Source organism: Ranitomeya variabilis, chromosome 3 (assembly GCF_051348905.1).
Source record: "Ranitomeya variabilis isolate aRanVar5 chromosome 3, aRanVar5.hap1, whole genome shotgun sequence".
NCBI classification, from domain to species: Eukaryota; Metazoa; Chordata; class Amphibia; order Anura; family Dendrobatidae; genus Ranitomeya; species Ranitomeya variabilis.
The window spans coordinates 106,139,673-106,165,663 of NC_135234.1; the positions used below are offsets into that span (position 1 = coordinate 106,139,673).

At 43.0% G+C, this 25,991-nt stretch overlaps 1 protein-coding gene across 1 annotated transcript in view; it reads left to right on the forward strand.

The window, feature by feature from the left end:
* The window catches only part of RPA1 (replication protein A1), a 92,163-nt gene that overhangs the window by 54,127 nt on the left and 12,045 nt on the right, over positions 1–25,991 (forward strand). The window contains exons 15-16 of the mRNA XM_077294480.1: positions 9,622–9,729; positions 14,309–14,395. Coding sequence (XP_077150595.1) covers positions 9,622–9,729; positions 14,309–14,395 — 195 coding nt within the window. The remainder of the gene's footprint in view (positions 1–9,621; positions 9,730–14,308; positions 14,396–25,991) is intronic.

A 25,991-nucleotide genomic window follows, 5' to 3' on the forward strand; every position in this document is an offset into this window, starting at 1 on the left:
AGGAAAATGGAATCCATTAATTCTTGCAGATTACTGTTGGACAGTTCTAAGAGATGATCTGAATCAGGAGTACAAGAGACGAGCAAAAAAGAGTTGTCACTGAACCCGGACCAAATTTTGCAGTGCATTTTCTCTAACTTTATAATTCACAACAGTGTTTAGACATGTTTTAGTTATTTGAATTGTTGCTAAGTTTTCTCTAAATAAATATCAGAAAATTGGCATAACAAAATATTCTGCATCTTTATATTTGCAAAAATAATAATGTTCCAAAAATATGTAGCAGTGAAAGGAAACCTCTTTGATATCTTAGAAACAAGAGCCAACTAAAATTATTCATTGTCAGATTTGAATTCAGGAGGACAAAATCATTAAGAAATGGCTAATATCATAACTGAACCTGACAATGTTTGAAAAGATGTAGCACAGTGTTTCCAGCACCCAAGTCGTGGTTTTAGCAAAGTCATTCCCATCTAATCGTATATATTCTGAAATGTCAAGAAATCAAATTCTTATTTGAAATGTCAAGAAAAGAGATGACACACTATGCAATAAAATTTGCACTTTCCAAGAAAAATGATCAGAATTTATTTAACATATGAACTGAGAAAAATATACCCAATGGGGGTTTAACCCCTTCCTGACATCAGACGTACTATCCCGTCGAGGTGGGGTGGGCCCGTATGACCGCCGACGGGATAGTACGTCATCATCGATCAGCGGCGCTCACGGGGGGAGCGCGGCCGATCGCGGCCGGGTGTCAGCTGCATATCGCAGCTGACATCCGGCACTATGTGCCAGGAGCGGTCACGGACCGCCCCCGGCACATTAACCCCCGGCACACCGCGATCAAACATGATCGCGGTGTACCGGCGGTATAGGGAAGCATCGCGCAGGGAGGGGGCTCCCTGCGGGCTTCCCTGAGACCCCCGGAGCAACGCGATGTGATCGCGTTGCTCTGAGGGTCTCCTACCTCCCTCCTCGCCGCAGGTCCCGGATCCAAGATGGCCGCGGCATCCGGGTCCTGCAGGGAAGGAGGTGGCTTACCGAGTGTCTGCTCAGAGCAGGCGCTGGTAAGCCTGCAGCCCTGCACAGCAGATCGTCGATCTGGCAGAGTGCTGTGCACACTGCCAGATCAATGATCTGTGATGTCCCCCCCTGGGACAAAGTAAAAAAGTAAAAAAAAATTTTTTCCACATGTGTAAAAAAAAAAAAAAAAAAAATTCCTAAATAAATAATAATAAAAAAATATATATTATTCCCATAAATACATTTCTTTATCTAAATAAAAAAAACAAAACAATAAAAGTACACATATTTAGTATCGCCGCGTCCGTAACGACCCAACCTATAAAACTGCCCTAGTTAACCCCTTCAGTAAACACCGTAAGAAAAAAAAAAAAAAAACGAGGCAAAAAACAACGCTTTATTACCATACCGCCGAACAAAAAGTGGAATAACACACGATCAAAAAGACTGATATAAATATCCATGGTACCGCTGAAAACGTCATCTTGTCCCGCAAAAAACAAGCCGCCATACAGCATCATCAGCAAAAAAATAAAAAAGTTATAGTCCTGAGAATAAAGCGATACCAAAATAATTATTTTTTCTATATTTTAGTTTTTATCGTATAAAAGCGCCAAAACATAAAAAAATGATATAAATGAGATATCGCTGTAATCGTACTGACCCGACGAATAAAACTGCTTTATCAATTTTACCAAACGCGGAACGGTATAAACGCCTCTCCCAAAAGAAATTCATGAATAGCAGGTTTTTGGTCATTCTGCCTCACAAAAATCGGAATAAAAAGCGATCAAAAACGGTCACGTGTCCGAAAATGTTACCAATAAAAACGTCAACTCGTCCCGCAAAAAACAAGACCTCACATGACTCTGTGGAGCAAAATGTGGAAAAATTATAGGTCTCAAAATGTGGAGACGCAAAAACTTTTTTGCTATAAAAAGCGTCGCTGGTTTCACACTTGCGTTTTTGTCTGCAGCGTTTTTTGCACAAAAAAACGCATGCGTTTTTTCCCTATATTTAACATTGAAAACGCATGCGTTTTTTTTGTACGCGTTTGGTCGCGTTTTCAAACGCATGCGTTTTTTTTCTGCATGCGTTCATTTTCAGAAATACAACCTGCAGTATTTTCTTGCGTTTTTAAGCACATGCGTTTGTTTGCGTTAAAAACGCATGCATTTTTATCGAAAAAAAACAGAAAACACACTGAAAAGCCACCCACCACCATCAAGGTGATAAAGGGATCCAAACCCTAACCCTAACTCTACCCCTAACCTCACCCCTAACCGTTTAATGAACATTTTCTGACAGTCATAGTGCCAGGTATTTCAGTGCCACGTATCACGTATTTCAGTGCCACATATTTTAGTACCACGTATTTCAGTGCCACGTATTTCAGTGCCACGTATTTCAGTGCCACGTATTTCAGTGCCACGTGTTTCAGTGCCACGTGTTTCAGTGCCACGTGTTTCAGTGCCACGTGTTTCAGTGCCACGTGTTTCAGTGCCACGTATTTCAGTGCCACGTATCACATATTTCAGTGCCACGTATTTCAGTGCCACGTATTTCAGTGCCACGTATTTCAGTGCCACGTATTTCAGTGCCACGTATTTCAGTGCCACGTATTTCAGTGCCACGTATTTCAGTGCCACGTATTTCAGTGCCACGTATTTCAGTGCCACGTATCACATATTTCAGTGCCACGTATTTCAGTGCCACGTATTTCAGTGCCACGTATTTCAGTGCCACGTATTTCAGTGCCACGTATTTCAGTGCCACGTGTTTCAGTGCCACGTATTTCAGTGCCACGTATTTCAGTGCCACGTATTTCAGTGCCACGTATTTCAGTGCCACGTATTTCAGTGCCACGTATTTCAGTGCCACGTATTTCAGTGCCACGTATTTCAGTGCCACGTATTTCAGTGCCACGTATCACGTATTTCAGTGCCACGTATTTCAGTGCCACGTATTTCAGTGCCACGTATTTCAGTGCCACGTATTTCAGTGCCACGTATTTCAGTCACGTTTAGGGTTAGGGTTAGGGTTGGAGGTAAAGTTAGGGTTAGGGTTTGGATTACATTTACGTTTGGATTAGGGTTGGGATTAGAATTATGGGTGTGTCAGGGCTAGGGGTGTGGTTAGGGTTACCGTTGGGATTAGGGTTAGGGGTGTGTTTGGGTTAGGGTTTCAGGTAGAATTGGGGAGTTTCCACTGTCCAGGCACATCAGGGGCTCTCCAAGCGCGACATGGCGTCCAATCTCAATTCCAGCCAATTCTGCGTTGAAAAAGTAAAACAGTGCTCCTTCCCTTCAGAGCTCTCCCGTGCGCCCAAAAAGGGGTTTACCCCAACATATGTATTATCAGCGTACTCTGGACAAATTGAACAACAACTTCTGGGGTCCAAGTTCTCTTGTTATCCTTGGGAAAATAAAAATTTGGGGGGCTAAAAATCATTTTTGTGGGAAAAAAAAGATGTTTTATTTTCACGGCTCTGCGTTATAAACTGTAGTGAAACACTTGGGGGTTCAAAGTTCTCACAACACATCTAGATAAGTTCCTTGGGAGGTCTAGTTTCCAATATGGGGTCACTTGTGGGGGGTTTGTACTGTTTGGGTACATCAGGGGCTCTGCAAATGCAACGTGACGCCTGCAGACCAATCCATTTAAGGCTGCATTCCAAATGGCGCTCCTTCCCTTCCGAGCTCTGTCATGCACCCAAACAGTGGTTCCCCCCCACATATGGGGTATCAGCGTACTCAGGACAAATTGGAAAACAAATTTTGGGGTCCAATTTATTCTGTTACCCTTGTAAAAATACAAAGCTGGGTGCTAAAAAATCATTTTTGAGAAAAAAAATAAAAATTATTTTCACGGCTCTGCGTTATAATCTGTAGTGAAACACTTGGGGGTTCAAAGCTCTCAAAACACATCTAGATAAGATCCTTAGGGGGTCTACTTTCCAAAATGGTGTCACTTGTAGGGAGTTTCAATGTTTAGGCACATCAGGGGCTCTCCAAACGCAACATGGCGTCCCATCTCAATTCCAGTCAATTTTGCATTGAAAAGTCAAATGGCGCTCCTTCCCTTCCAAGCTCTGCCATGCGCCCAAACAATGGTTTACACCCACATATGGGGTATCAGCGTACTCAGGACAAATTGGCCAACATTTTTTGGGGTCCAATTTCTTCTCCTACCCTTGGGAAAATAAAAAATTGGGGGCAAAAAGATCATTTTTGTGAAAAAATATGATTTTTTATTTTTACGGCTCTGCATTATAAACTTCTGTGAAGCACTTGGTGGGTCAAAGTGCTCACCACACATCTAGATAAGTTCCTTAGGGGGTCTACTTTCCAAAATGGTGTCACTTGTAGGGGGTTTCAGTGTTTAGGCACATCAGGGGCTCTCCAAACGCAACATGGCGTCCCATCTCAATTCCAGTCAATTTTGCATTGAAAAGTCAAATGGCGCTCCTTTCCTTCCGAGCTCTGCCATACGCCCAAACAGTGGTTTACCCCCACATATGGGGTATCAGCGTACTCAGGACAAATTGTACAACAACTTTGGGGGTCCATTTTCTCCTGTTACCCTTGGTAAAATAAAACAAATTGGAGCTGAAATAAATTTTGTGTGAAAAAAAGTTAAATGTTCATTTTTATTTAAACATTCCAAAAATTCCTGTGAAACACCTGAAGGGTTAATAAACTTCTTGAATGTGGTTTTGAGCACCTTGAGGGGTGCAGTTTTTACAATGGTGTCACACTTGAGTATTTTCTATCATATAGACCCCTCAAAATGACTTCAAATGAGATGTGGTCCCTAAAAAAAAATGGTGTTGTAAAAATGAGAAATTGCTGGTCAACTTTTAACCCTTATAACTCCGTCACAAAAAAAAATTTTGGTTCCAAAATTGTACTGATGTAAAGTAGACATGTGGGAAATGTTACTTATTAAGTATTTTGCGTGACATATGTCTGTGATTTAAGGGCATAAAAATTCAAAGTTGGAAAATTGCAAAATTTTCAAAATTTTCGCCAAATTTCCATTTTTTTCACAAATAAACGCAAGTTATATCGAATAAATTTTACCACTAACATGAAGTACAATATGTCACGAGAAAACAATGTCAGAATCGCCAAGATCCGTCAAAGCGTTCCAGAGTTATAGCCTCATAAAGGGACAGTGGTCAGAATTGTAAAAATTGGCCCGGTCATTAACGTGCAAACCACCCTTGGGGGTGAAGGGGTTAATACCCTATTCATATGTACCGTATTTTTCGGACTATAAGACGCATCACAAATTTAGAGCGGGAAAAATAAAAAAGGTCAGAATTTAGTTTGGTGGGGAGGGACGCGTGGTGAAGCGGGGTCACATAAGGCAGGAGTGGGGCGATCCTGTGGGCCCTGGGTTTGGTGGAGGGGGCGATGTGAGGCAGGAGCCATTGATGTTCCGGCGGTGAGCTTCAGGAAAGTGGCGCCAGTGGCTGGGCATGCGCAGATTGAGATCTTGGTTCGTCATTGATCCAAGAGCTAACTCTGTGCATGCGCCGACATGGTGCCATTTTCTTGAAACTCACCACCAGATCATCAGTGTGCGCAGCGGGGACCTCACTCCTGCCTCGCACTGCTGATATTTTCCTGAAGCCCACCACCGGAAGATCAATGGCTTTTGCTTCACACCGCCGGGACACCTCCTCCTCTCAGCCCAGGGCCTGCAGCATCGATCTACTCCTGCCGCCACCATCTTCCTGCAGCAGTGACCCTGCCTCCTGTGACCCTGCTCCACCAAACGCACCCCCATTTTACTCCCAAATTTGAGGGGGAAAAAGTGTCTTGTAGGCCGTCTTATTGATGAAAATGGATAATGAACACCAAGTTCATATATGAAATTCCATTTCACTGAGGGGAGGAAAAAGGCACTTGAGAGAAAAGATGAGCTGATGTGCTTGGTAGGATGTAATGACTTCCAAATCTAGGATACAGGGTGAAAAGATCCCTGTGGGGAAGAGAACACCAGGCAAAATTACCCAAATCCAGCTTCTGTTTTTTCTGGGAGTTTATCCTGACAAATTAGTATTGTACATATGTAATGGATGCTGAGTTATGAACCGGTCTTCATTTTTGATCCATATTCTTTTGTCATTTATTTTAATTGAGGGGAAATGCACGTTCTCGTATGTATGTATTTTTCGTATTGGTCATATTATATCTCCCTTATTATAATTTTAGTTTTCCTGTTTGTTGTCTAGTACCTTATTTTGGTCTGACACCATGGCATTATCAGTGTACTTTTTTTCATTGTTCTTGACTGTTTCTGCTATGTGTTACCTCTACATATAATAATAATAATCTTTATATAGCGCCAACATATTCCGCAGCGCTTTACAGTTTACCAATTTCAAACACAACAGTCATAAGTAACAATGTTAACAATACAATAATTAATGCAAAATAAGATGACCCTGCTCGTGAGAGCTTACAATCTACAATGAGGTGGGGAGATACAAAGTACAGGTGTGTATTTACAATGATGTATTTACAATGATGGTCCAGCCATCTTCAGGGGGTGGGGGATAGATGGAGATGGGCTACACACACAAGCATAAAATAACTGATTAGGGATAGGCCGCTCTGAACAAATATGTTTTGAGAGAGCGCCTAAAACTATGCAAATTGTGGATGGTCCTAATATCTTGGGGTAGAGCATTCCCGAGGATTGGCACAGCGCGGGAGAAGTCTTGGAGTCGGGAGTGGGAGGTACAGAATAGTGCAGAGGTTAGTCGAAAGTCATTTGCAGAGCGCAGCGGTCGGTTAGGCCGATAGGCAGAAATGAGGGAGGAGATGTAAGGGGGTGCCGCACTGTGGAGAGCTTTGTGGGTGAGAACAAGTACTTATCCTGTAATGAATGGGCAGCCATTGTAACGACTGGCGAAGAGCGGACGCGTCCGAGTAATGATTTGCTAGATGGACAACCCTGGCTGCTGCATTAAGGATAGACTGGAGAGGGGAAAGTCGAGTGAGGGGGAGGCCAATTAAGAGTGTTACAGTAGTCCAGGTGGGAGTGGATCAGGGCAACAGTGAGGGTTTTTGTTGTTTCCATGGTGAGAAAAGGGCTGATTCTAGAGATGTTCTTTAGGTGTAAGCGGCAAGAGACTGTATATGGGATGTGAAGGAGAGATCGGAGTCAAATATAATACCCAGACAGCGCACCTGCTGCCGGGGTGTTATGGTGCCACCCACGGAGAGGGAAATGTCAGATTTAGGGAGGTTGGTAGACGGCGGGAGCAGAAGTTGTTCAGTTTTGGAGAGGTTGAGTTTCAGATAGAGAGCGGACATGATGTCGGAGACTGCGGACAGACAGTCACTGGTGTTCTGTAGTACAGCAGGAGTTAGGTCAGGGGATGACGTGTATAGTTGTGTGTCATCGGCATAAAGATGGTACTGAAAGCCAAATCTGCTGATGGTCTGTCCAATTGGGGCCGTGTAGAGAGAGAAGAGAAGGGGGCTAAGGACTGAGCCCTGAGGTACCCCAACAGCGAGAGGAAGAGGAGATGATGTGGAACCAGCAAACAAAACACTGAAGGAGCGGTCAGAAAGGTAGGAAGAGAACCAGGAGAGAGCAGTGTCCGTAATGCCTAGTAACTGGAGCCTAGAGAGTAGGAGAGGGTGGTCAACAGTGTCGAAAGCTGCAGAAAGGTCGAGAAGAATGAGCAGAGTGTGGTCACCATTTCATTTTGCTGTCAGAAGGTCATTGGTCACTTTGAGTGCAGATTCTGTCGAATGTGGGGGGCGGAAACCGGACTGTGAAGGGTCTAGGAGGGAGTGAGTGGAGAGGTAACGGGTAAGGCGGGAGTAGATCAGGCACTCCAAGAGTTTAGAGATGAAGGGGAGATTGGAGACTGGTCTGTAGTTATTTGTGCAGGATGGGTCGAGGGTGGGTTTCTTTATTAATGGAGTAATGATGGTGTTTGAAGGAGGAGGGGAAAATGCCTGAGGAGAGAGGGAAAGATTAAAGATTGTAGTTAGGTGAGTTGTGACAACTGGAGAGAGAGACTGGAGGGGATGAGGGAATGGGGTCAGTTGTGCATGTAGTCGGACGAGAAGAAGAGAGGAGCTTGGAGACTTCTTCTGTGATGGGATCGAATGTGGAGAGTGAGCCAGAGGAGATGCAGGGAGGGATGGGAGTCGCTGCACTTAGTGTCTGGGAGCAGATTTCCTGACGGATATTATCTATTTTCTCTATAAAGTGGGAGGCCAGGTAATCAGCACAAATGTCTGATAGGGGCTTGTGCTTTTGGCCTGTGGAGGGAGTGAAAGGTGTCAAAAAGTTTCTTGAGGTTGTTGGCTAGTGAGGAGATCAGGGTGAAGGGCAGAGTTATAGGTCCTTAAAATAAATTCGAAGTTTATGAAGTCTTCTGGTGTGCGAGTTTTCCTCCATAAGCGTTCAGCACACCTAGAGCACTGCTGGATAAATCGGGTTTGCGATGTGAGCCAGGGCTATTTTACTCTGTGTTTGGAGGTTCTGATGGTGAGGGGAGCTACTTGGTCCAGGGTGCTTCTAAGGCTACTTTCAAACTAGCGTCGTTTGCAATACGTCGCAAATGCATCGTTAAGGAGAAAAAACTCATTCTGCAAAGTTGTCTGCAGGATGCGTTTTTTCCCCATAGACTAACATTACCGACGTATTGCCGCACGTCGCAACCGTCGTGCAACGGTTGCGTCGTGTTTTGGCGGACCGTCTGCACAAAAAAAGTTACATGTAACTTTTTTTGCGCGTCGTGTCCGCCGTTTTCGACCGCGCATGCGCTGCCGAAACTCCGTCCCCTCCTCCCCAGACCTTACAATGGGGCAGCGGAAGCGTCGTAAGACTGCTTCCGCTGCCCACGTCGGGCATTTCTTTCACAGCATGCGACGGGCCCGTACCGACGCTAGTGTGAAAGCAGCCTTAGGCTACTTTCACACTAGCGTCGTACGACGCATGACGAATTGCAACGTTTTTTGGTGGCGTCGGTCCGACGCACGACGGTTGCGACGTGTGGCAAAGTGTCGCTAATGCTAGTCTATGGAGAAAAAACGCATCCTGCAAGCACCTTTGCAGGATGCGTTTTTTCTACAAAACGACGCATAGCGACGTGCAGTGCATGACGCTAGTGTGAAAGTAGCCTTAGAGTGTCATTGTAGTGATGTACAGCGAGATCAGGACAGGAAATAGAGGAGATTGGGGACAATGATGAGTGTAAGGAGTCTGAAAGTGTATGAGGGTTAATGGCTTGTAGATTTCTGAATGTATGGTAGGTAGGAGTGTGCTGGGGTGAGCGAGGATTTGTGAGCGTGAAGGAGAGACTGTTTGTAATTTATTATGTGACATCTGAAATGATATTTTTATTGGGTGGATCTAATTTTTTTACTTTTGTTTTTATGTGTTTCTTACTATGCATTGTGCACTCCCTTGTATGGTTGTGGTGCCCACTGGACTATTATAGTCCCATTAAATGTAGCACTCTTAGGGAGCTGTTGTAGACTTTTGATGTTCAGGGTTGCCCTTTCCTTCTCTTATATTGAATGGATGACTTATTTACTTGATTTTATTTTATTTTAGGCAAATATTGCTGATTTCGGAGAGAATCAATGGATTACTTGTTTTCAGGAGTCAGCTGAAGCCATTCTTGGACAAAATGCGGCTTATCTTGGAGAACTCAAGGAAAAGGTATGATGCTTTTTGATTGATTTTTGATCGACAAGTAGATGAGCAGGGCTGTAAGCGGTAGGAAATATGACGAAAATGCAAAAAAAAAAAAAAAAAAAACACTTGACCCTCTGGCTGCTGCTGCAACTTGGGGGAGAATGGGAACTTATTGTATAATTTCTTGTATATTGCATTCACTAATGGGTGTGCAGTAAGTTTCTACTCTTGCTCTAGCAATTCAGAATGCAGCATGTGTTTTATGTAAATGGTTCAGCAAGCCCCAAGTGTCATTCTATGCACAGGCATGGTATTGTGAAAATAAGACCTGGAGGGAAAGATCATTCTCAACTCATTTACTCTGAAGGGGAACCTAACATATGGTTCATGATATCCAAAATTGCAGCCAGGTATATTTTTCTCTGAAACTCTTTTAACAATTTAGAGAAGATATTGTTTAACCCCTTCATGACCTTGGGATTTTCCGTTTTTCCGTGTTCGTTTTTCGCTCCCCTCCTTTCCAGAGCCATAACTTTTTTATTTTTCTGTCAATTTGGCCATGTTAGGGCTTATTTTTTGCAGGACAAGTTGTACTTTTGAACGAAATCATTGGTTTTACCATGTCGTGTACTAGAAAACGGGAAAAAAATTCCAAGTGCGGTGAAATTGCAAAAAAAGTGCAGTCACACTTGTTTTTTGTTTGGCTTTTTTGCTAGGTTCACTAAATGCTATAATTGACCTGCCATTATGATTCTCCAGGTCAGTACCAGTTCATAGACACCTAAAGTGACTAGGTTATTTTTTATCTAAGTGGTGAAAAAAAATTCCAAACTTTGCTAAAAAAAAAAAAAAAGTGCCATTGTCCGATACTCGTAGCGTCTCCAATTTTCATGATCTGGGGTCGGTTGAGGGCTTATTTTTTGCGTGCCGAGCTGGCATTTTTAATGATACCATTTTAGTGCAGATACGTTCTTTTGATCGCCCGTTATTGCATTTTAATGCAATGCCGCGGCGACCAAAAAAACCGTAATTCTGGCTTTTCAATTTTTTTTCTCGCTACGCCATTTAGCGATCAGGTTAATGCTTTTTTTTTTTATTGATAGATCGGGCGATTCTGAACGCGGCGATAACAAATATGTGTAGGTTTGTTTTGTTTTTATATTGATTTATTTTGATTGTGTAGAAAGGGGGGTGATTTAAACTTTTATATATTTTTTTTTTTTTCAAATTTTTTTTAACTTTTTTTTTTTTTTACTTTTGCCATGCTTCTATAGCCTCCATGGGAGGCTAGAAGCTGGCACAACACGATCGGCTCTGCTGCATAGCAGCGATCTGATGTTCACTGCTATGTAGCAGAAATGCAGGTGTGCTGTGAGCGCCGACCACAGGGTGGCGCTCACAGCTATCTGGGATCAGTAACCATAGAGGTCTCAAAGACCTCTATGGTTATAATGTAGAAGCATCGCCGACCTCCGATCATGTGACGGGGGTCGGCGATGCGCGCATTTCCGGCCGCCCGGCCAGAAGCGCCGGTTAAATGCCGCTGTCTGCGTTTGACAGCGGCATTTAACTAGTTAATAGGCACGGGCAGATTGTGATTCTGCCCGCGCCTATTACGGGCACATGTCAGCTGTTCAAAACTACTGACATGTCCCAGCTTTGATGCGGGCTCACCGCCAGAGCCCGCATCAAAGCGGGGCTTCTGACCTCGGACGTACTATCCCGTCCGAGGTCAGAAAGGGGTTAAAGATCTTCCCAGCACATGGAAGAGACCTGTCAATTACCTGGAGCACTGAGGGTCAAACACAGCCAGAGGCTTTGTCTGTAACCTTGCCTGTCTATGGTCCCCGACTAGTGATGAGGTCAAGTTTAGGGTGCTTGGATATGTACCGAGTATTGCGGGTGCTTGAGTGACAAGTTTGAGTCCCCGCGCTCTCATGTTTTGCATTTGGTATATACCTACAAAACATGCGGAGATTCACGGGCAGTCCCCCGCATGTTGTGGCCGCAGGGATTCGAACATGTCACTCGAGCAGCCGAGATACTCAATACATACCTGAGCACCTTAAGCAAAGTCGAGTAACGAGCACTTGCTCTCATCACTGTTCCCGACAGATCTTCAAAATGTTTTCTCTGAAATATATCTGGCTGCCATCTTGCAGTCAGGCTCTGATTCATGCTGCTTATTGTTTGGGCAGTGTGAATCAGCTGACAGCTGTACTCCACAGTGAAGCTAATGCGCCATAAAAAAAGAAAAATCTATGCTGAGTGCAAAGCTAAGTAATTTTCTAAGTAGTCTGCCAATGTTATTCAATGGAGGCAGGGCAGAAGTGTGATTTTTTTTATTTTTTTTTTATTTTTTTTTTCTTCACTAACTGAATGTGAAAAACCTCCCACAGCATGCACTGGTTTCTTAAATCGGCTGACACTTGCCCATTCAAGTCTATAGGTGCGTAAAAAAAAAATTGGATGCCATATGGAGCCACATTATAGCATCGGATTTTTACAGATACATTGCAATTCTGTAACATAGGAAACTTTAAATCCTCTTGTAAATAAATAGCTGTTGTAAAAAAAAAAAAAAAAAAACGAATTGTATACAGACTGCACACAAAAGACAAGTGAAAAAAAAAATCGTCCCACTTTTCTGAATTCAACGGGCAATGTTTTTTTCTTGCGGAGTAGGACATGCCATGGTGAGGGGACTTTTAAGCCTTGTAATGCTCCTCTGGGAAATATGCAAATTGTCTCTTCGGAGAGGTAGAGGACTAGAACTCTATCGCCACCTATAGGAATTAGCAATCGTAATAGTCAATATCGACCCTCTAACGAACCTTGCCACATAACCTAGGATAAAAGCCAAAATCTCCGTTTTCATGCTTGAGTTTGAGTCCTCTTCCTCTCTGAAGAGACAATATACTTTTCTGGATGAAACGCTGAACGATTATTTTAGATGCTTGTTTTAATTTAACATTAAAGATAAAAGCTGGGAATGAGAGGGTATTGTACACTGATTTTTAACTGTGCTGAGAAAGCATTTATAGTCTCCAGGAAAGGTACGAAGAACAGGTTATAGAAAAGGATAAATACACAATGAAGGAAAGGAATACAAGTGTGAGATAGGAGCTGTGCGGATAGGTTTGAGCGAATGTAGACCACTGAACCCTTTAAACACACTGACCTCGTGCCCAGCCTGTATGACTGGAAGACATGCACCCACCAGAGAAAATTCTAACGCTTGGATGAGGCTGCAGATTGCATATCGGGGGGTCTAAAATTGGATGAGGATTGCAGCCTGAAGCTTGGAGCAATTTTATTAACTAAAGGAAACCACTAACATAATAATAATATTTTTTTCCACGTGAAAGGTGTCCATGGTAAGGCAACTGTTCTACATTGGGGACATAGATATGGAAGCATCTCCCAAAGTATACTTTGAATACTATATACTTTTACATATAATAACCAGTAATGTAACAGCAAATACCCTTGTAAATGGCGACTCTCCAAACAATGCAAAGACAAAGAGAAAACCGAGTCAAAAAAAGCAAATAAAAAAAATCATCAAAATTCATTACGTCAATTAAATAAACAATCCAAATACATACTAAAAATAATAAGACATAACTACAAAAATGTAATACATGGGTTTTAGTCAAAGAGTGATTAAATCCATAGGTGTAAACAACGGGCCGAAGAAAAGGTCAGGATTTAGAATAATGTGCAAACAGAAGGAAAAGAGGATATGTAATCCATTTCCAGGGGCAATAGAAGAGGTATCACATGCCTGTACGTATCAGTAATTCCACATTGGCATTAGGTATCCAATAACCAAACCAATGTGCATGCAAGACAAAAGCCTCTAAATCCCTCTGTTGCACCCTGTACCTGTCAAAAGTAATATTGATAACATCGGGAATAATTACCCATTGTAGTGATGCATCCTGCCTAGTCCCCGGCCACGCACCCAAACGTGTGTTTCGCGTTTAAATGTCGCTTCCTCAGGGGGTGTGGCCTAAGTGAGGTATCAGTCCGATATAAATATTAATCCATTCCGGTCATCAATACACTTTTGTTACTTATGTATCACCAATATATGTCGCAGTGATTTGCTGACCTGATGGCTCTGTCCTCCGTCCTTTGAATCTGGCCATTTACTTATGTGCTGCACTGGTTTAATGCATTACTTTTGCTAGTAGAGTCCTGATTGCATCCTTAGTATGCCCCTTGTATGAAGGTGACTGACTGAGTGTGCTGTGTATAAGCCATGCCGTGGGATGGGGCAGAGCAAATAGTAGTTTGTCCATTTCAGAGGTTTTGTCTATATATCTGACTGCCAACTGATTCCCTTTTCTCTCCAGAGGGTAAAAGTGCTCTCTGCTGCTTTTCATTTAAAAGTAGTCTGTGGGTGTCCGCACTTCTCCTGAGCACATGCTTTGTTGTCTACCTTCCTTCTGGAAAGAAAGAAAAGACCTTTTATTCCCCCTGATGACTGCTGTTCTATTTTGCCAAGTTTAAAGGTGCAATTAGTTCCTGGACAGAGCGAGCCTGTCCTGCCAGCTTCTCTACGTTCCCTCTAAACACGGCGTTCTTCTTGTTGCAGAATGAACAGGCATACGAGGAGGTATTTCAGAATGCCAACTTCCGATCCTACACCTTCAGAATTCGGGTCAAGTTGGAGACATACAATGTAAGTATATGTAGATGATTTTATTTTCTCAACATGCTTGTAATGTAACATTTTCTAACTTTTTTGCTGAACCACTTTGGTTTTAAGATTTCTAATGGTTTGAAATAACTTGCTGAGCGCAGCACATTTTACTAAGTGCAGAGGTACGGACATCAATCACTGGTATTTGGGAATGTCTTTGATCTGTCTTCACTTTTAAAGCAAGTAAAGGCAAATGTTCTGCTGGACGTTGAAGAGATTGTAACGTATCCATTCACTAATTCTGTTAATGACCATGCTGTACGATCATCGATTTATTTATTTATTTATTTTTTTGTCATAATCACTTGGCAAAATATTGGGAAGTATTTTCTTTTATATTTAGTTTTATTAGTTCATCTGCCCACGTAGATATAGCTGTTTACAGCCGATAGCATATTTCTCATCTCATAAGTGCCAGTGGGGTGATGGCCTACATGACCGATCTCTTGGGGTTCAGCATTTGCACTGATCATTTATGAGCGTTCTTATGATGGCTTGTTTCGCGATGATCTTGGATTTCCCAGTTGGTGGCCGTTTAGTCAGTCCATGTAAATGGACCCTTAACTACTTGCTACCACCTATTGCTTAACATTGCTGTTCAGTTTTGACCTTGGAGGTCATAGTGCAGCCGTATGCATAATACTCCCCTTACTAGATGTATAAGCACAGGTACATTATTCAGAATCTAGATCATTGTGGTGCTTCTCAGGACCGGTCTGTACTGTGCACCATGCAGCCCCAATACAGATGAATGTTACAGGCCACTAAAACGGCCAAAAGCAAATGTAATAAGTGCATTGTACAGCTAATATCTATCAGGGCATAACTTTAGAATAGAGAAGTTGTGTATGAGTAATGTCATGGGTGCGTCTAAATAGTATCCTGTTCTGGAGTAGGAGTATCAGCTGGGCAGGATTTGGTGTGGACCCATGAAATATTCATCATATACTGTCAACACTTTTAAAGGAAACCTGTCAGGAAGATTTTATTTTTGAAACTAGTGTTACGTCCTAGTACATTAACCCCTTCGCCCTTTTTCTTTTTGCTTTTCTTTTTCTCGCTCCCTTTCCCATTTTGGTGTGGATACTATCTTTTAATCTCCCGTTATTATAATGTTGTGGTGATAAAAAAAAAAAAATGTGATTTTGGCTTTTTTTACTCTCTTTTTCACTACGCCGTTTACTGAACAGATTAATTATTTTTTTTATATTGATAGATTGGGCGATTCTGAACACAGCGATACCTAATATGCATATTTTTTTATTTTATGTTATTTTGAATTGGGGGTGATTTGAACTTTTATATTTTATTTTTTAATATTTAAAAAAAACCTTTTTTCTTTTTTTTTTTACTTTTCCCTTGCTTCAATAGTCTCCATGGGAGACTAGAAACCTCGATAATCCGAACGCCTCTGCTACACACAGGCGATGATCAGATCACCTGTGTGTAGCAGAAATGCTCACTTGCTATGCGTGCCGACCGCTGGGCTGACCACTGGTGGATCTCGATTCCACTCTCTGCTGTTAGGGGCACATGTCAGCTGTTGAAAACAGCTGACATGTGCCAGGAAAGGTGTGGGTTCAGGGCCGGAGCCCACATCAAAGGGAGGGACATGACATGCGCAGTATGGCGCATGTCGTGAAGGGGTTAATAAGAATCATACCTGTACAGTAGTAACAGGCTGCAACAAGTTTTGGACCACCATATAATATAGCCTGGAAGGGCAATGAGGGCATGTCAATGTGCCAAGTAGAACAACACACCCAAATGCACTTCAAAGCTTATTTGCATGTAGCTTCCAATCTTTAATTCTTTGGATTACTGCACAACTAAATTTCCTTAGTAAAATTGTCCTGACAGATTTTCTTTAGAATTAAAAGTCCCTCAAGCTAGTGACAAATCAAATATGTTACCTTTATTTGTTCTTGACAATCTCCAGCATGACGCACGTGTAAGAGCTGAATCATCACACACACTCCTCAGCATTGAAAGTACAACCAGAAGGAAAAGTCATGGATTTATGAGAAATACTGGAACGTTAATTAATATAAAAATGCAAACAAAATGTTTTAAACATCTCTAATTATTCAGTATCTAGCACAGTGTCCTGAGAAAGTATTCAACCCCCCGCCCCACCTTGGCATTTTTCGTCTCTTACTACCTAATAACCTGGAATTTCACTTTTTTTTTATTCCCCCTTTTAGGGTTTGCATCAGTTCATGTAAAAAAAAAAAAACATGCCTACAGCTGTGAACATTTGGTCGTCTTTTTATTTGAAGCAAACAATAAATAAGACAAAATAACTTAATTCTTCAGTGTGCATAACTAGTCACCCCCCTAAAGTCAGTGTTTTGTAGAGCCTCCTTTTGTGGCAATTTCAGCTATATATCGCTTTTGGCTAAGTCTCTATGCTCCTAAGGCACTTTCTCATTCTCGCGTGAAGGCCTCTTCATTGCGTTGCCTACGTGGTCTCCAGATCAATCTCATGCTATCCATTTGTCCAAGACAAAAGCAGGACTCATCACTTAAGGCCTCTTTCACACTTTCGTCTTTTCAGATCCGTTGCAATGCGTCGTTTTGGGGAAAAAAACGGATGGTGCAAATGTGCCCGCAGGATCCGGTTTTTTCCCATAGACTTGTATTAGCGACGGATCGCGGCGGATGGCCACACGTCGCATCCGTCGTGCGACGGATCCGTCGTGTTTTGGCGGACCGTAGTCTGGAAAAACGTTCAATGTAACGTTTTTTGTCTGCGTCGGGAAAACGTGTCGCGACAGATCCTGTGGCATACGTCGTTGACTAGAATGGAAGCCTATGGACGCAGGAGCCGTCATGACACGTTGTATGACAGAATCCGTTTTTTTACACGAGCATGCTCAGAACCAGGAATTTGTAGCCAATTGGCCAGACAGGCCCCAAATCTCTATAATCCTGGCCTGGGGCGTCACCCCCAAATGTGCCAGCAAGACTCCTGCCAGCCTGAAGACAGCCATCCAGTCAATATATTGGTTTCCCTATTTTCCAGTAGCCAATCACATTTGGGAGACTCCCATTTTAAGGCATGGAAAACGGATGGTAAAAACGGATGCAGCGGATCCAGTTTTTCGACGAAACCATCTAGTGGATCCGTCGAAATACTGGATGCGTTGCATCCGTTTTTCACTGTTTTTGACGCATCCGTCGATGCGTCGTGCAGAGGCATTGTGACGGATTCAAAAAAAACGGAAATGTGATAGTAGCCTAAGAGGACAGACCTCCATTCCAGCCCCCATTGCCATCTTGCTCTGTACCATGCCGTTGAGATCTGTGGAGTGAGGTCAATGGAATTAAATCCTGTAGCTGGACATCTGGCATGGAGCGCAGTGTTGTTCAAACTCCCTTTGATAGTTTGTATAAAAAAATGATTGCTATAGTCTTGGTACGTGACAGCTAATATCGCTTGCAGTATAGAAAAGTTTACTATTCGCCATTTTTTAAAAATCTGAGACAGTGGGTTCCACAAGGGAATGTCATACTGATCCTACTCCTGGGATTATGGAGGCATAATGAACGGCAGCTAGACCCTTCTAGTCTTTATTCCAGGTACACTGTTATCTCAGCATTACTTTCATTTGATGGTGTATTTGGCCAATTATCCAAAGTGTCCCAGCAGCCATTTTTCAACATAACGCTAGGCCGCATGTTGCTTGTGCTACAATGAACAGCATGCACGGCCCAAAATGCTAACTTTGCCTGCAGCGTCTGGGGACTTGTCTCCCATTATTCAGATCTGGTCATATAAACATTCCTAAGACCAAAATTAATAGCCTCACTAATGGCTGCCAAGGCGTGTAAGTGGGTGTGGTTCTGTGCATGACGCTCATACTCCCATACTGAATAAATTGAGATCTTTTGATTGTTTCCATTTTTATCATCATTAACTTGTCTATCAATCCTTTGAGTTTCATAATTCGACGACTTTTCCTTCTTTCTGTTGCAGTGTCAAAGTTGAAAACTATCTATATGTATTTATATGTGTGTTACAATTTATATAATATATTGTAATATGATATATATACATACATATATATATAATAAAATATTCACCTGCTGATTCGGGCTATATATATACCGTATTTTTCGCTTTATAAGACGCACCTAGATTTTAGAGAGGAAAATAAAAAAAATAATAATTTGAGCCAAATAGTGTGCAAAAACCTTTAATAAAGTACAAAAATATTATCTCTGGATGACGCTCTGTTATGGGGGATCTGTGAACTACAGTACAGTGCCTGCAGTACTGTATATTGTGACTACCACCCCCGTCATCGTCAGGAATACACCCACTTACTGTATACATGGCTGTAGTCTGAAAGATGAGGGAGGTGGTTGTCACATTTGCAATAAACACTTTGGACACTACATTACAGTGTATATTTACACTAAATATGGCTAGAACCCCATCATCCTTCAGAATATACCCATTGATACAGTATATTCTGAAGGATGATGGGGGTTGTTTTCTCACCTCACCTTTCCTAAAAGGATCTCGGACTTGAGTACTGTAGTTGCAACATTAAATAGTGTGCAGGGAAAGATATGTGATTGGTGGAGGCAGTTCCGAGATAGTTCCCTCCACCAGTCACCATCCATCCCTGCAGAGGAGGAGAAAAATTCTTATCTCCCCTTTAGGCCTCTTTCCCACATCCGTGTCTGTTACGTGTGGTGACAGTTTTCACACGTACCGAAGACACTGACACACGTAGACCCATTCAAATGAATGGGTCTGTGCACATGTCAGTGTGTTTCCACGGACCGTGTGTCAGTGTGCCCCACACGTAGACATGTCCATTTCTTACCTTCAGCATGGGCGGCAAAACGTCCCGCACACGGAGAACACAGGCTGTTATCCGTGTGACATGCATCGACGACGGGGAAGAAGCACTACAGTAAGCGCTGTTCCCCGGCGCCTGGTGCTGAAGATGGCTCTCATCATTCTCTCCTGCTCTGTCGGTGATCGGTGCGAGCAGAGGAGAATGAGTTATATTCAAGTCAGAACAATGACAGATGGGGGCTTTTTGGAATATTACTCCCATGAACCTACACCTGCTGCCGCTAATAACAGTGACAGCAGGAGCGGATGATGCAGGGATTCCTCACCCCCGCCGCCTGCGATATAGCTAAATGAATGAAAAACCCGGCATGGGCTCCTTCGTATTTTCTATAGCCAGGCAAAACTCAGTTGGGGGCTGCAACCCTCAGCTGTCAGCTTCAGCAAGGTTGGTTATCAAGAATAGAGTGGTCCCCACGCCTTATTTTTAATTATTTAAAAAAAAAAAACTGCATGGGGTCCCCTTCATTTTTGACAATCAGCCTTGCTAAAGCAGACAGCTGGAGGCTGGTGAGGGGCCATTGATACAGCCCCCCCCCCCCTTTAGCCTAAAAATTCTGGCGCTTTGCCCAGCTCTTCCCACTTGCCCTGTAGCAGAGGCAAGTGATGTTCATATTTGTGGGCTTGATGTCACCTTTGTATTATCCAGTGACATCAAGCCCCTAGGTTAGTAATGGAGAGGCGTCTATAAGACACCTAACCATTACTAATTCTATAGTTGTATCTAATTAAAGACACAGCCAGAATACAGTCCTTTATTAGAAATAAAACAAAATACAGTTTTACTTTATTTAAAAATAACAAACCATTATACTCACCTAACGCCTATTTTCACCAAAGCCCCTCGATCTCCTGTAATAAAAATAAAAAAAACCAACAATATACCATCCCTGTCAGTCGTTCTGTCCCACACCGTAATCCATGTCTGGGGAAGAAACACTTTTCAATCTGGATGGTGTCAAGATGCGACCGTCCAGACTCAAAACCACTGGTGAATGAGCTGCTGCGAGCACAGCATCATTGACCAGCGGTGACATCGTCGAGGCCGGGCCATTTGCACCTACACAGCATCCGCTGCCATTTTCCTACAGACATCGCGTAGAGGCAGGCGTGGCTGGAGATCTCGGCTTTCTTCCATCTGCGCCGAGTGAGAAGCCGGACCCTGCTCGCCACCATACCACCACCGAACACTGCAGGACCGCCACAACACCCCCAGCTCTGGGCCTGCAAAATTGACCCCTCGGTAAGAACAGTGTTCAGATTATAAGACGCACCCCCATTTTCCCCCTAATTTTGGGGATCATAAAAGTGCGTCTTATAATCCGAAAAATACGGTAAACACTTTGTCAAAGTTTAAGAATGAGTTGTAGACTCTGTCTCCATGTGTTAAGATGGTTAAGTCTTCCTTGCAAGTGAATTCTAGGAAAGGCCACCTAGCATTAGCTGACTGTTTCAGCTTCACGTTCCCGGTACATGTGTGGGCTGAGTGTAATGTTCTAGCTTGCTGCAAGTTACAAATGTGTATGTCAATTTTACCCAGTTGTTTTTATCTCTGCCGCTTCCAAGTTTTATTTTAATTGCTTTAATCAGAAGTACCGCCTACTCCTAGTTTTAGATAGAAAACCGTGCTGATGCCATTGTATGAACTTCCACTCTTGGCATATCTACATAGCAATGACTACATTTTGGCTTGGAGCTCTGATTCTTGAATATAATCAGCTCTTGATTAGTGAGAATCAAGATATTATATATACCGTATTTTCCTGCTTATAAGACGCCCCCCAACTTTTCCATTTAAAATATAGAGTTTGGCATATACTCGCCGTATAAGTCAGGGGTCATCTTATATGACGTGTGCGGAGATCTGAGGTCGCCACATATGGTGCAGGGAGCGGTCCCGGATGGTTCCCAGGGTCTGGAGGAGAGGAGACTCTCCTTCAGGCCCTGGGATCCATTTTCAAGTAAAAAAAATAGAATAAAAAAAAAAAGAAACATCCGGCTTGTGCATAGCGCAAAAAACGAGCCGGCTACTTGCAATTGCAGTGATGTCACTTAGAAGTAGAGAAGAACAGCGCTGGACACCAGAAAAAGTGGCTTTAGGCAAGTATATTAATATGTCGCACCACGTTGCATGCAAGTATACACACATTTAAAGAATAAAAAAGTTAGTTTGGCCTGTGACCATTTTCTCAGACCTTCTAACTTATATTTTTCCATCATAGCAGTGTGCGATTTATCTTTTTCCTTGGTGGTCTGATGTTTTTATTGGTACTTAATATATTTTGGGGTATATATGTTTTGACAGGTTTTTTTTTATTGCATTTAGATCATCCAGATGGTCATTGGTAAACTTAAAACAGGCCTGTACATATGCTGGTGTGAGCAGGGGGACCTTGTGCACCCTGCAAGATTTTAATCAATGACGGCGTAGTGTTACTAATGATAATCAAAAATTCTAAGAAAAAAAATGCAGCACTCACCCACGATTCTTCACTTCTTTATTGTACAAAACGATCCATTGTTCGGATGTGGCACAAAGACGGCTAGGGCTTGTGAGGGGAGCAGGGGTGTGAGTTACTAATGATAATGTTTGAGACTCTGGTCCCAGCTGTCTTCATACTATTGACCAGGTTCTCCTGTGTATTTCTGGGCTGATTCCTGACCTTTCTCAGAATCATCCTTGCCCCACAAGGTGAGGTCCGGCATGGAGACCAAGACCAAGGAAGATTACAGTCATCTTGGGTTTCTTCCATTTTCTAATTTTTATGCCAACAGTATGCCAAGCTGCTTGCCTATTGTCCTGTAGCCCATCTTAGCTAAGTGCAGGTCTACTATTTTATAATGAGTGCAGAGTAGGAGGGCTTCTTAGGGTATGTTTCCACGGTCAGGAAACGCTGAGGGTTTGACGCTGCGTACATCCGCAGCGTCCAGATGTTACAGCATAATGGATGGGATTTCATGAAATCCAATCTCCACTATGCGTTCTGAGATGCAGGCGGCAGACCTGCGTATGCAGACATGTGACACGTCTTTATAGACCGCAGCATGTCTATTTACGATGCGGAGATGCTCCATCCCCGCAGCATAAATTTCCCATTGATTATCATTAGATGCTGTAAAACCACATCTAATTATTAGTTACATGCGTAATAACTGCGGAAACGCAGCGTACTACGCATGCAAACTAATTTAAATAATCTTTTACCTTGTGACCGCCGGAAGTCCGCGTCCACTGCAATTCTTGCGATGACTGAGCTCACCGAGAGAAATGCCTTGCACGTGACCGCCGGGGTTACCTCCGGTCACTGGGCTGGTTCTCACGATCAGCTAATAGTGAGAACTGCAGTGCAGGTGGCAGTCATTCCAGATGTAGCAGAGCAGGACTCATCGTGGGACACTCGTTATTAAGGACTACGTCGGAACAGGGAGTATTTGTGTTGGTTTATTATTTTTTTGCAGGGATTCGGGGAATTAGCAGAAAAATAAAGATGTGAAAAATGTGTGGTTTTATTTCATTAAAAGACTTTATTCTTGCTGTGTCTTTATTTAACCTGTAACAACTATAAGATTAGTAATGGATAGGTGTCTCATAGACTCATGTCCATTACTAAGCTGGGCTTGATGTCACCTTTTAGAATACAAAGGTGACATTAAACCCCAAACTATTGCCCCACTTGCCACCGCTACAGGGCGAGTAGGAAGAGCGAGTCTCCAAGTATACAGCTGTGAGCTGATATTAAGAGCCTGGGAAGCTCCATGGGTATTACCCCTTCTCAGGCTATAAACATCAGCACCCAGTCGCTGACTTTCCCTCTGCTGGTTTGGAAAATTGCGTGGCAGCACACGCCATATATATATATTTTTTTTTAAAAAAAAGATTATTTAATTGGTAAAAAAAAATAAAGGACATTAAATATTCCTGTGTGGCCGGTGTCACACTTGCGAGTGTGATGTGAGAAACTCACGCAAGTCTCTCGCATCAACACCCTGCGCTCGGGACCGGAGTGTGCGGCTGCATGTATTTGTATGCAGTCCACACGTCGGTCCGAGCGGCAGCGCCAGGTGTTGATGCGAGACACTTGCAACACACTCACAAGTGTGACACCGGCCCGTGACGTACTTCCGGATGTGACACAAGATTCAACATATGTAAATTAGCACACATGCGTAGTAAGCTGCGTTCCCGCAGTTATTACGCATGTGACTAATAATTAGATGCGGTTTGACCCCATGTAATGATAGTCTATGGGAAATTTAGGTTGCGGGGACTGAGCATCTCTGCATCGTAAATAGACATGCTGCGGTCTGGAAAGATGCGTCGCATGTCCATTTACGCAGGTCTACCGCCTTTGAACGCATAGTGGAGTTGGGATTTCATGAAATCCCATCCATTATGCCGTAACATCTGGCCGCTGCGAGTTGGATGCTGCAGATGTACACAGCGTCCAACCTGCAGCGTTTACTGACACTGCACGTTTCCCATCTGCAAACAGGAAATCACTTTTTTTTTCCTTCCCAGAAGCCATCTTTCAATAAGCTTTATTTCAAGTGACAAAAAACTCATGTAAAAAAAAAAAATCATCAAAAACGCCGGTGACTTGCCAGTGACCCCAGATGCAGATTTCACCTGCGTCAAATCCTGAACAAATACTGAGCCATTCCTGACCATGGAAACATACCCTTAAAGAAAAACGAACAGGTCTGAGAGTCAGAATTCTTGCTGGTTGGTAGGTGATTAATTACTTATTTCATGCAATAAAATGCAAATTAATTATGTAAACATCACAATGTTATTTTCTGGGTTTTTTTTTTTTTTTTTTTAGATTCTATCTCACAGTTGAGCTGTACCTGTTGTGATCCGCTTTTTGGGCTCTCCTAGTGGTGGCTGGTGGTACTGGAGACTTGTGTGTTCTTTTCTGCCTCAGCTCACCTGCTTCCATCAGTTTTGGGAGTTCCCTATTTAGCCTTGCTCTCCAGTCACTTCCTTGCCGGTCATCATTGTAACCTGAGTCTTTCAGTTGCATGTTCCTGCTACCAGTCTGCTGATCAGCTAAGTGGACTCTTGTCCTTTTTGTTTTGTATTTTTTGTCCAGTTTACAGTTTGTCATTTCCTGTTACTGGAAGCTCTTGTGGACTGAAATTGCCACTCCTGTGTCATAAGTTGACACAGGAGTCTTAAAGTAATTTCAGGATGGGTTTTTGAAAGGGTTTTTCAGCTGACCGTGAAGTCCTCTTTTGTATCCTTCCTCTATCTAGTAAGTGGACCTCGCTTTGCTAAATCTACCTTCATACTGTGTATGTTTTTTCCTCTGAACTCACCGTTAATATATGTGGGGGCTACTATCATCTTTGGGGAATTTCACTAGAGGTAAGCCAGGTCTGTTCCTTCCTCTTCCAGGTGTAGTTAGTTCTCCGGCTGGCGCATGGCATCTAGGCAGCCGTAGGAATGCTTCCTGGCTACTGTTAGTTGTGTGGTAGATTTAGGTCACGGTCAGCTTGAGTTTCCATCACCCGAGGGCTAGTCTGTTATTTTGTGTTTCTGATGTTCCCATGCCATTGGGGAATCATGACAGTATGACCGGCCACTGTTAAAGTAATTGGCAGAAGAAAGGAGAGTAAAAGAAGTCTGTAGATTTTTTTTTTTTTTTTTTTTTCCTCACTTGTTGCTACTTAGTTGGCTCAGTTGTATTTCTGCTCTATTTACAGCCTTGCCTTTCTCTCCTTCTAATCCTTGAATGGCTCTGATCTCTCCGGTTTAAGGATGGACTCTCAGAGTTTGGCTGCAGGTTTAAATAATCTTGCTACGAAGGTTCAGAATTTACAAGATTGTTATACGTACTCCTATTTCTGAACCTAAGATTCCTACACCAGAGGTATTTTCCGGAGATAGATCTCGGTTTCAGAATTTCAAATGTAATTGTAAATTATTCCTTTCTCTTAGACCTCACTCCTCTGGAGATCCTGTTCAGCAGGTTAAGATTGTGATTTCTTTGCTGCGAGGTGACCCTCAAAATTGGGCATTTTCATTGACACCAGGGGATCCTGCGTTGCTCAATGTGGATGCGTTTTTTCTGGCTTTAGGGTTGCTGTATGAGGAACCTAATTTGGAGATTCAAGCTGAAAAAGCTTTAATAGCCCTGTCTCAAGGGCAAGATGAAGCTGAGATATACTGCCAAAAATTTCGTAAATGGTCTGTGCTTACTCAGTGGAATGAGTGTGCCCTAGCGGCAATTTTCAGAGAAGGCCTTTCTGATGCCGTTAAGGATGTCATGGTGGGGTTTCCTACGCCCACAGGTCTGAATGAGTCCATCACAATGGCGATTCAGATTGATCGGCGTTTGCGGGAGCGCAAACCCGTGCACCATTTGGCGGTATCTTCTGAAGGGACGCCAGAGAAAATGCAATGTGACAGAATTCTGTCAAGAAGCGAGCGGCAGAATTATAGGCGCAAAAATGGCTTGTGCTTCTACTGTGGTGATTCCGCGCATGTTATATCAGCATGCTCTAAACGTACTAGGAAGGTTGACAAGTCTGTTTCTATTGGCACTTTACAGTCTAAATTTCTTCTGTCTGTAACTCTGATTTGTTCATTATCAGTTATTACCGTGGATGCCTATGTGGACTCTGGCGCCGCTCTGAGTCTCATGGATTGGTCGTTCGCCAGGCGCTGTGGGTTTGATTTGGAGCCTCTGGAAGTTCCTATAC